Here is a 12423-nt window from a genome sequence, read left to right as displayed (position 1 = left end):
CCATCGGTACACCGACGGGATGGTCACCTGAGCAAACAGCTCCAAGGGAAAACAAATAACAGCCAATTTGAGAGAGGGTTTGTGTTTTGTTTTTGGTTTTTTGGGTTTTTTTTGAAAGTAAGTTATGGTCCTCTGTCAACATATTGAAAAAAAGAATAAAAAGATTTGCCATTCTGGTTCCAATCAAGTGAAATTCTGACAAGAAAAATAAAGGTTTTTTCATACCTCTGTCTTCACTGGATGCATGGAACATGCACTATTATTTCAGGAACTGGACATCTGTCAATTGTCCTCTATCTAATCTACTTCTTTTTTTTTTAATTATTCATGTACTCTAGAAAGCTTTTCTGTTAAAAAGCCCCAGCATAAAAGCACTTTTGAGTTTCAAGTTTGAGCCCACTAAACAAGAGTGATGGGAAAAAAAGCTCTCCTAGTCAAGTGATGTCAAGTGATTTAATTTTTTGCCAGTTCAGACACAAGCATCACATTTAAAAAATAACTGAGGGAAGAAAATAATACAATACTAAAATAAATAATGAAATGGGTAATTATGAAGCACATTAAAAAAGAAAAAATCCTCCCCCCACCAAACTGTCCCAAATTCTGAATCATGGCCATCACATGGACACAGAAATTGTAAATTTAATTTCTTTGATTTTGTATTTATCTTTATGAGTCCTAGTCTTCCCTAGACATTAGTTGTAGTATAATTTTTATATAGCTGTTCTTTCTAAACTACTTTCAGTACTAAATTTGCCTCCTTCACATATAATCATATTTCCTTGGGCTAAAACAAAATCATGTAACAGGCCATAAAATCCCACCATTGAGCCATCCTGTAAGATACTAACCCTTATGAGGTGAAGCCTCAGGACGTAGGAAAGCGTTGACTGCCATGAGGTGTGGATCCTACCTCACTTCTCTCAAATTCATCACTGACAAGCCAACATATAGGATGCGGCTCAGGACTCTCGGATTAAAGCTTTTGTTCTTTTTTTCTCCCCATCTTTTGAAGAATGTGGATGATAACACCTCATGGACAATTTATACATTCAAGTTATTACCTTATTATTTCTATAGGTTTATTTGACCTAATGACTTATAAGTTCATAACATCTGTTTTTTCTTGTGCTGTGCTCAGCTGCTCAGTCCTGTATGACTCTTTGTGACCCCATGGACGGTAGCCTTCCAGGCTCCTCTGTCTATAGGGATTCCCTAGGCCAGAATACTGGAGTGGGTAGCCTTTCCCTTCTCCAGGGGATCCTCCCAATCCAGGGATTGAACCGGGGTCTCCTCCTGCACTGTAGGCTGATTCTTTTACCAGCTGAGCTACCGGTACTAATATTTCTTTTGCTTGATGTGTTTTCTCAGAATTCATTTTCCTTCCCCAATCCCTGCCAAATGGTATAAAACACTCTTTTCATGAACTTAAGGGAATTCCTACTTACCTTTTAGTTTTCAGCTACCTTTTATAAGAAAGCAAGTATGCATTTGGGCCATTCATTTTATCCCATGAAGGGAAGATATAATTAGTAGAATTTTACAAATTCTGACCTTTTAGAAGCAAGATATATGATTTATTAAAATATTATCAATATCAGCTTGTTGTATATCTGTTTGTGTTTTTTGTTTTCATCTTATCTTTGTTTTCTATATTTTAGTGTAATTAAGGCAAGTCATGAAGTTTCTCAGTTCTATCATGGGATCTAAAATTGCCCAGGAGCATGTATATTACTGGTTTTCAAGCGTCATCTAGTGGCTGTGTTTTGTAATCACCACAGATCCTCCTGTAAATCTTTTCTCAACCAAGTCTTTTGTGTATACAAAAATGATTAAATGCTGTGTGTGTGTGCTCAATTAAAGGAGCAGTTATACTTTATAACTGAATAGTTCATCAGATATTAAGACAACGTTATGTTATATTAAAAAGCAGAGACATTACTTTGCCAGCAAATGTCCGTCTAGTCAAGGCTATGGTTTGTCCAGTGGTCATGTATGGATGTGAGAGTTGGAGTATAAAGAAAGCTGAGCGCTGAAAAATTGATGCTTTTGAACTGTGGTGTTGGAGAAGACTCTTGAGAGTCCCTTGGGCTGCAAGAGATCCAAAGAGTCCACCTAAAGGAGATCAGTCCTGAATATTCATTGGAAGGACTGATGCTGAAGCTGAAACTCCAATATTTTGGCCACCTGATGCGAAGAGCTGACTCATTGGAAAAGACCCTGATGCTGGGAAAGATTGAGGGCAGGAGGAGAAGGGGACGACAGAGGATGAGATGGTTGGATGGCATCACCGACTAGATGGACATGGGTTTGGGTGGACTCAGGGAGTTGGTGATGGACAGGGAGGCCTGGTGTGCTGCGGTTCATGGGGTCGCAAAGAGTCGGACACAACTGAGCGACTGAACTGAACTGAACTGATGTTATATAATTCTATTTGCAACTGACTAAAATGGCACCCTTATTCTGAACACAATACTGGAATCCAGGGTTTCCTTTTCGTCTGTTTGATGACAGTTTAATAGAGCTGTAGTCTGGTGACAGAGCAGCACTGTATTCTCCCTAAGCTGCATCATGCAGGATCACCTAGTCGAGTTTAGGAATAGGTCTTAAAACACCTGTAAATGGGCATCCTACACTTAAAACGCTATCAAATTGCACGGGGTTATGATTATATAGTGATGAGTACGAACGATCATCACTGAGAATATTACTCCTTCATCCTATCTGTAATCCTGGAGGAAGTACTTCTCAAACACAGATAATTGTTTTAAAAAATGACATGAAAACAATATCTCTAAGTCGTTTCACTCTTTTACACAGAATGTTCTTTTAAAATGATAATGACAGAATAAACTTATAAGGAAAAAGGGCTATCACTGAGAGTTAGGATGTTAATGCTTTGAAGAGGGAATGGGTGAGAGTTGCGGTGGGCTAGCATCTCCAAACTCGAGGTGTCCAGGCTTGTGAAGTCATAGGCATGCTTTGAATCAGGCAATGTGCGCACAAAATCACCTGACGGAACAGACTCCGTGATGTTCAAATTGTTCAATGAGAGTCCTAAGGACTGGCGAGAGGAGGAGGAGGAAGTGCTACTTGCAGACTCAGACGGAGGCCGAGCAGGCTTCGCAACGTTCCCCGTCTCTGCCTTCAACCGGTCATTTTCAGCCTTCAGTATTTCAATCTCATTCTGTTGTGAAATTGGAAAACATGGAAAACATGGCACTAACTTGAAGAGAAAATGGTATCAACTCTTTTAGTAGTGTTAATCAGTGTGTTTTTTTTAATGTGGTGAGATATTAAATAAATATAAATTATGAAAACAAGATTTCCTTCCAAAGAAGGAAAAGTAAGTCTCTTTCTCTGTCTCCCATATATACATATTCAGATATTCACAAATACAGATACATTGACCAGTGGAAGATTTTTATAAAAATTAATAAAAAAAATTTTTTTTAATCTATCATATATTTGAGGAGTTTTCCAGGATGTGGTCTCACCTGAATTAAGAATAACATAATTGAAGAGGTCATTCCATTTCTCATTTTAGAATCAAACACTACAACATATATAAAAACAGATAACCAACAGAGAGACCTACTATATACTCAATATTTTGTAATAACCTATAAGGGAAAAGAATCTAAAAAGAATGTATCTATATCTATCTATATTCAGTTATATATATATATAACTGAATCACTGTGCTGTACTTCTGAAACTTTGTAATACAACATTATAAATCAACTATGCTTTAATTAAATAAAATTTTAAAAAATTTAATGAAATGCTATTAATATCTCATAGAATAAAATGCCCTTCATAATACTATGAATTCAGGGAGAGTTGAAAACCACAGTAAAACAAAAGTAATATAAATGAAGTGATTTAAAATCATCACTTCAGAATCCTAGCTAACGTCTGAAAAAGTTTTTGTTCCTTCAAAACAGAGCACCAAACTGATAAAAACAACACAAGCCTTTTGATGAATATATCAGAGGTATAGGAATCTGCTTGGCAACGAGCTTTTCCTGTTTCAGTCATCTGTGATACCAAGTGATTACTGGTTGATAATAATAAAATGAAAGTCTGAGCACAGACTGGTTCTGAATTTAGCCTTCGGATCCTTCCAAGACATACAAAAGCTTTACTTTTACAGATGGCATTCTACATCACTTTTACTTTCATACTTAGAAAGCTTGTGTTATATTTCTGTCCTTTCCTCATTTCATTTGTTTTTCAATAAAAAATAGGTAAAGGTGTTTTGAAAGTCAGATTTCAAAATTATAGGAAAAAGATACCAAAGGGTAAATCATGGGAAAATGAAGAAGCAAGGGTTGTAGTATTTTCTCTGAAAACTTAGCTCTCAGCCAATTCAATCACTAGTAAAAGTGCCTTCAATGGTCCTTGAGTGCAACCAGCCAGTTTGCACTCCCATTTCCAAACCTGGATTTGACAAAATTCTCCAACTGATATTAGGAAAGGAGTTGCGGAGATTAAATAAAAAGAGTGCATTTCCAAAAGGGATTTAAATGTGAGATTTGCTTTTACAATAACTGAGAGAAGAGAATAAGCAGCATTTTAAATCTCTCCTGTTCATTCCTTGAAGGTGCTTACAGACCAACCTGCATCCGGTTCATGGCTTCCCGGATCTGATCGAGATGATGTGCAGAGCTGAGGGCCTCCAGTCGAATATCTGTTAATTTTAATTCCTTTTCTCTGAGCTCACTCTTCAACTGCAGAATTATCTCTGCCTCAGCCTCTGTGCATTCACAGATCCTGAAGAAAGAAACAAGCACAAAATCAGCGGTTGGGGAAGCCAGAGGATTAGGAAAGGCAGTTATTCTTTTAAAAGCTGAACTGCAATATTATCCAGCAGGTACAGAGATTATTTGCTGCTGGCAAAACCTAGAGAAAAGGAAAAAGAGTTTTGCAAACAATAATACATTCATAAGTTCAAAACTGAAAAGAGTAGGCCTTTGCCTCTCTCTTTTTTTAATCTCTATTTTTTGAAGTTGAAAAACAACCTATCTTTACTGTATAGAAACCGATACTCAAAATTCCCTTGTTGCTGATATTTATGGGGCTGAAAGTCAGAGTATTATTACATCTCATTCAACCATTTTTTCAAGGGACTTAACTTTCTATTTGCAACATATTAAATTTGTTTAAAACAAAGTTAGTATGTATTAAAATGTTGATTTCTAGTTTTATAAAATTTTGCAAAGAATAACCTTATTTGCCATAATACTATCTTCAGGTAACCACAAAACTTCAAAATAAATATTGTAGACAATAAATCAGGGAGATTAGTTTTGGATATTTAAATAATGAGTGAGTGTTATATAATCCTTCTGGTCGGCTCAGTTGATTTAGGAGGTCAGCTAAAGAAACTGAAGCAAGGTTTCAACACAAACAAGCAGGCTAGCTGGGGCTGCTTGAAGGTCACATCCATTACATTCTTACTGTTGTTGTGTTGTTGTTTTGTAGACAGCTAGGGAGGAAATGTGTCAAAAGAATTTCTTTTATATTAATGAATATCTTTTCTATTTAAAATATGAGGATTAAGTTGCTGGTCACAAAATGATAGTGCTATGTTCTTCTAAGTCAGGAAATTATATAGGGTGTGCAAGGTCTTAAATGGTTCTATTTGTGGCCCTGCTGTATATGACAGCTCTGGGGAGCTGCTGTCACGGGCACACATGAAAATCTGAACTAAATAGTATACAGAACAAAGAAAATTATCAGAGCATATGTTTTACATTCTAAATGTTTTATTCTTTCTTATAACATTATAGTAGGATACTATAAAAAATGTTATGCTAGATTATCTAACACAATTGGAGAAAAATGGATTACAGTTTGGCTTAAGCTAACAAAATTTTACTTCCACAACAGGGGGGCAGAGGAGGTAGTCATTGTTGAAACACATGCGAGTGATTTTAGAGAAAGCAGGAGTGAACAATGCTTAGGTTAGAACTGGGATCTTAGCAGTTTTCATGCATCACACTCCATTTTACCGGGATCTATGCTTGTAGATCACAGGGCCATTTTTCCGTTTCTTTGGTGGCCAGACAAGGGGTGACCTGCATTTAATGTACAGTTAGATAGATACAAGGACGAATGCCAGTGAAAATAATAACTTAGAAAAGGGGAGAATGAGATCAAGAAACATTCATGTTCTAATGTATGGAAAACAGAAGAGAAATGAATGCTGTCTGCTATTCTAAGGAAGATCTGGAAATAATGGACACAGAGATGGTGCTGCGGTTCCATTTAGAACACACATGTGGGCCTGGCCTGAAGTTGTCTTTAAGAGATTCTTCCTTGTGCTGCAGAGGGAGTGACTTACGCAGAGGCGGACTGCGAGGGCTTCATGGAGGCTGGCCCACAGTCACTCCCATTGTGGGGCAACTTGGGGGATGCTGGAAGGGACGAGTCAGTGAGCTCTTCAATGTCCGAATGTGAGGAAGGAGGCTTGGTGGACTTCTTCTTCCCAAAGGCTTGTTTGAATGAGCTTCTCAGCTGCAAGAAGGACAGAAATTACCTTCCTTGTCTACCTGCACTGGGGGCGTCTCGCTCTGGGCCGTTAGTTTGCAGGTGCCATCCTAGCCACTGCCTGGGGTCAGTATGTATAAGCAAAGGATTAACAGCTGCAGCACGGTATCTCTGATAAAAAAAAAAGATACCGTGTTTTGTGTTTCTGTTTTATTCTTGTATTAATCCAGCACAGCGCAAACATGGAAGGCTTTTAAACAGTGCAGGGACAAGGGCATGGCTGTCAGAGCACTCATTTAAAACGAAGTACCTTGAAGGGATCGCCTTTCAGAAGGCTCCTCTCTTCAAGGCAATTTGTTTTAAATGGCCACTTTAGCACTACTGTCAAGTCAGGGCCTGCTGACAGTATAAACTTAAAAAGCAAAATGAAATCAAATCACCTAACACTTCATTAATTGTGAGTTTCTATTCAAATTTTCAGTTCCCAGACTATGCAAAACCAGAATTGGTACGCCCTACAGCGCTATTCAGAAAGTAGTTTTACTTCTCTTTAAAATTGAAGATTAAAATGAAAAGACACAAAGAAAAGACAAACAAGGTAATCTGTTTTTAAAAGGTATAAAAGCTTCCTGCCAAAATGAATAGCATTCATGCCAAGGGTGGGTGTTTTTATAGATGCATGCCAAATTGTCCACGGTTTATATTCACCTCACTTCCTCTAGAGTTCACCTTGCAGAAACATGAAAGAGTGTGGAATTACAAATCAAGGGAATGAAGGCTGATCAGTATTTTAAAATATTACCTGCATAAACATTTTTTTAAAACAAAAAAGATATTTCTCTCATTATTTACAGAAAGCACTCTGGTAAAATCCTTTCCTAATTTCATTTTGGATTTCATCAAGAGTTCTACTTATTTAAAATTTACTTTTCTTTCATGGCATTCGAAGAAATCCTTTACTTCATTATTTTTTAAACATTTTGTAGTGGTAGCATCTTCCTCTCAGTTTTTCAGCAATACTTTATATCGTAAATTATGTCTCTAGCAAACAAGGGATACTTCTTTTAAAGTACATTTCTATATTCTCCCATGTTCTTTTGGTGAAACTATATATAGCTGATTTCTGATACAGTGATACTTTCACACTATAAGCTCTGTTGATGCAAGGGGTGGAGAAGTTTGCAAGGACTCTTCATTCGCTTTTACCAATTCTATTTTTTCTCCTCTTCTTCCATCAGCGTCTTTACGACTATCACCATCATGATCACTACTAACACCACCACCATCATCACCATCATCCTTTTCTTCTTCATCATCTTCACCTTCACAATAAGGCCCTGCTCTGAGCCATTTATTTATAGATGTTACTCCATTTTTCTTTACAATATCCCTGTAAAGTCAGTATTAATTATCCAGTTTTTACAAACGAGAAAATTTAGGCTCCCCAAAAGGTGAAATAAGTTGCCTAAGAGCCAAAAAGTAAGCATCGGAGTTGGGATTCAAATCTAAGTTTAGTTAGTCCCAACTCCAAAATGTCTGCTCTTCAGCACCAGGCTGCCCTGAACTTGTTGATGAGTGTAGAATTTGAGGGGTCAGCCACTTGAATGAGACTCTGTAAACTGCTGTGAATTGCTAAAGCCCCAAAGGAAAAATCCTGCCTCACTGTGCAGCAATAAGCTTCTGAATTAGATGAATGCTAATAGCTCACCCAATTTTTCTTTTTCTTCTTCTTGGAGTCAGCATCGTTACCACTGCCAATGCTGGAATGGCTTGTGGCACTGTTAATACTAGAAACGCTTTCAGAGGAATGCTGTCTTCTGATGCGGAGATCTAGCCACAGAGAGAGAGAGAGTCACATTTACTCATCAAGACATTCAATCTAAACAAATAATACTTTTAGGCTTTCTGAGAGGAAGTTCTCTAATAATAGTCAGCACAGCTTTGTATAGATCATTTCAATGCAGTTTTAGTTGTATAAGCTTAAAAAAGTATCACCCTATTTGCTTTAATTAATTAGGTTATCTGTATTAAGATTCAGTGGGAATCTCAGGTAAGTCTGTAGCATTGGCAGTTTAATGAATTCTGAGTTTTGTCCTAAAATTAAATGCTATGCCAGTGATTTTTACTGAATAGCTAGATCAAGCAGCACTTAGAAAATCATTTATCTCAACGATATATTCCATGGAGTAAATGGAAACTCATAATGGCATGAAAATTAATTGTGTCTTTTTCATATTTGTCCTTTGAATAAAGCTACCGAAGCCAAATGTACTAACTTTCCATTTCATGGAAGCATAGCTTGTTAGAGCCAAAACAAACCTTGTGAGTCATCTAAGCACTTCATCTCATAGATGAGGCAACTGAAATGCAAACAAGTTAAGTACCTTGACCATGGTCAAAGAGCCAATGGGGTGAAAGTCCACAAGAGAGAATCTAGGTAGACTTCATTTGTGAATTAAATAGAAATCATATTTAAGACAGTGTAATTCTCCCATTACATCTAATCCCAGCCCATGACTTGGAAGAGTAATAGTAGCAATAGTAACAGGTAATAATAAAGCTAGCTTTTAGCATCTAGCATGCTTACTTTGCTCTGGGAGCATCTAATTTTACCCTTAAAGCAAAACACTGAAATGAGTGTAATCACTAAAGTTTCCTTGCAGTAACACAGCTGAAAAAGAGTCTTAGACGGATCCTACTATCTATTGTACTAACTGCCAGGTAATATGACCTCTATATACTCCTAAAAAGCATGAACTTCTCTCTAGCTAATAAGATATTTTGAAAAGGACACTATTTGATACTAAATCACTTTTTGAAGGTAGTCACTCCATACAACAAACTTATAAAATTTATTTATAATTATTAAAATTTAAATTATTTCTACTCATAGTGAGCTGACCTTAAGAGTTAGTGAAAACACAAGTAATTTATAAAATTATTTTTAAGGTCAAATGTTCTTTTAGGCCATTTCTTACTGTTATATTTAATTGGAATCAATGCAGATTAGCCAAGCAAAAAAAAATCTCAGTGGAACTTATCAGATGTCAGAAATTACAATATAGCTTTCAAAAAGTTACCATAGAAATAATAGTATATAATCAAAACTTTTCAGCAAAGTAATTTAACAGTAAAATGACCGATGGAAATGGAACATTAACTGGTTACTTTGAAATCGTACAATAAGTATATGTGTGGGTGGGTAATATACATATATATATCTCCATCTTTAATCTCATATACATACCTATCAATGAGTTCTTTGATTTTTCCATTAAGAGAATAACCGTGCTGGAAAATCTTATAGGAGGGGAAAAATATAATAGCTGTTTTTAAGAATCCCTAGAATTTGGTCTAAAAGTATATATTTTTTTAATGATGAAAACATTTACTGTTTTTGCATGCCAAAAGCATTACCAGTGCCAAAACCTAAATCATTGTATTTATGTGTGTTATCTTGCATCAACAATAAAGGAGCACAGTATCCCTTAATCAACTAATGTGGAAATTATGTGAATAAGCAATAAAAGAATATGTGTAGGTATTTGTGTTTTAAATATCTGCTACATTTGGCTACAATCTTTTCTGAATAAGATTAATATTTGCTAGTTTTCTCATCATAACTGACTTTTACAAATAAAGCAGATGTATTAAGAGTTAAAGTATTTCAGAGTTTTCATTATATCCAGAATTAATAAATTATATTTGACTTCAATTAATCCCAAAGTGTTTAAAGATAGGTTAAAAAGTAGTTCTTGGAGGTATTAGCTATGTTAAACTATGATCGATTTCCAAAAAAGACTGGCAAGGGTATAATTTCAATAACATTACAAGATGAAGAAAATGCATTTTACTTTTCTCTGACAATTCTTTTCTAGAGTTAAGTATTTGAGTACATGCAGCATCACAGAGTTCAGTAAAGAATGATTAATCAAATGAATACCAACAATCTGAGTGAATGGAGAAGCTTATTTTAAACAATATATATTTCAGTTATATGTTTATTTATTCTTCATGTTCCACTTCCCACCCTTTGCTCTGTCACTGTTCTAGTTGGAGCCATCACCATCACCTACTTGCTCTAAGAAAGAACAGCCAGCCAACTCATCTTCAAAACATTCTACAAACCATAGGTAGAGAAATCTTTTTAAAGAAAAATCTTACCATCACTGTCTTATTTAAGACTTCCCAGTAGATTCCCATTTGAACAAGAATAGAAAACATTCAACTCTTAAATATGGGCTACAAATCCTTAAGTAATCTGGTCAGTACTCATCCCTCCAACCTGGTTCAGTTTATTTTACCTTTGATCATTATCTTCTTGGGGTCAGTTCCATAAAGGCACGGATCTCTTTTCTGTCTTAAGACCCTCATGGAATGCTTTTCTCTCAATATTTAAAATCTGCCTTGACAGTTAATCCTTGGATTTCCCCTTATACGTTACTATCTGGTAAAGGATTTTCTTGACTCTGTAACCAGAGTAGGTTCTCTGGTACCCTTGCTCTCTATGGCACACATTCTTGTCCATTTTAGAACTTATAACTGTTTTATATGCACATTCAGCTACCCTAATGATCACAACAATTCTTTATTTCTGCTTTCCCTTAAGATTAAAAGTTAAATGTTGAGAAAGACTATGTCTAGTTAGCTTACCATTATATATTCAGGGCTTTATAGAGAGTATATCATATGGTAGGTGATCAACAAGTAATTGTTGAATAAATATATTCTTACAATTCATTCAGTGTAACACTGAGTCTTAATATTAATCTGAATATCCATATATATTCAATCATTTATAACTATTTGTTTTTGTTAGTTTTAAACTTTATAAAATTATTATTTAATCTTTCTTGACCAGTTTGTATAGTAACTATTATCCTTTTGTTTATTTTAGTCACCCCCTCACATATCTGAGCAAAGGAATTCCTATTTTTCAATTCCAGAATATATTAAGCTACCTGTTGCCTGAATAAAATGAATCTTTCCAGAAAGTTTTACTTCAGTGTCTTGCACCACGGTAAAGAAGGGATTAAGCCTTTTTAAATCCCTTCTGGACCTATTTACAACATGAAGATTTAGAACATAAGCTGCTTTATTATAGCTCTAAGATAAGCTTTAAATATGCAGTAATTTTCCATGCTGCATATAAATTAACTCCCCCACATGGAAAGTTGCTAAATTCTTAACAGAAGTTGCCCCTAGAGAACTAGTTTTTCTTTAAATTTCAGTGTATCTCACTTTATATAATTATTTTCCCAAAAGTTAAATTTTCTTTTTAAAAATTATATTAATATTTTCTATAAAATTTGAATAAGCCCCTTTCATGTACAAGGCATCAACATGGCCAGGATTTAGTATTAAGAAAATAAACCACTCTGCTATCAACCAGGAAAGGTAGACCATAAAAAATGAAGGCACTGAAGTGTAATGCAAATTTTGTAAGCGAACTACAGTTATTTTCAAAAACATATCACAAAGGGACTTCATAAAGTCTGAGAGTCAAGGAGGTATGTGAAAGTGAAGTGAAAGCCACTCAGTCATGTCCAACTCTTTGCAATCCCATGGATTATACAGTCCCTTGAATTCTCCAGGCCAGAATACTGGAGTGGGTAGCCTTTCCCTTCTTCAGGAGATCTTCCCAACCCAGGAATCGAATTGGGGTCTCCTGCATTGAAAGCAGATTCTTTACTAACTGAGCTATCAGGGAAGCCCCAAGGAGGTATGTTTAGGCTAACTCTCGCAAGATCTCAGAAAGTTTTTATGCTGAACAAACACTGTAGAAAGTGCCAGGTGGAATAAACAGAATATGTAAAGAACTTCTGAAGAACTGAAAGAAGTTTAGGATAGCTAAAGTATGAAATGACAAAAAGCAAGACATAAGGTCTAAAAGACTATCTAGAACATAAATGATGATCATTAAACACT

At 35.7% G+C, this 12423-nt stretch overlaps 1 protein-coding gene across 4 annotated transcripts in view; it reads right to left on the bottom strand.

Moving 5' to 3' along the window:
* Nucleotides 1-12423, bottom strand: part of NAV3 (neuron navigator 3) — a 375406-nt gene that overhangs the window by 31214 nt on the left and 331769 nt on the right. For 2 of the 4 annotated variants that reach the window (XM_081483947.1, XM_081483948.1), the window contains 4 exons: nt 8204-8325; nt 6350-6522; nt 4623-4776; nt 3013-3187 (listed from right to left, as the gene is read on the bottom strand). In XM_081483947.1, coding sequence (XP_081340073.1) covers nt 3013-3187; nt 4623-4776; nt 6350-6522; nt 8204-8325 — 624 coding nt within the window. Of the gene's footprint in view, nt 1-3012; nt 3188-4622; nt 4777-6017; nt 6084-6349; nt 6523-7203; nt 7225-8203; nt 8326-12423 lie in introns of all 4 variants that reach the window. The other 2 variants (XM_081483945.1, XM_081483946.1) reach the window with 2 other exon arrangements.

This window comes from Giraffa tippelskirchi, chromosome 4 (assembly GCF_054371585.1).
Source record: "Giraffa tippelskirchi isolate mGirTip1 chromosome 4, T2T-mGirTip1v1.2.pri, whole genome shotgun sequence".
In the NCBI taxonomy this organism is placed as follows: Eukaryota; Metazoa; Chordata; class Mammalia; order Artiodactyla; family Giraffidae; genus Giraffa; species Giraffa tippelskirchi.
The sequence above is the reverse complement of the archived record's forward strand: the minus strand, read 5'-3'. Positions and strand labels throughout refer to the sequence as shown.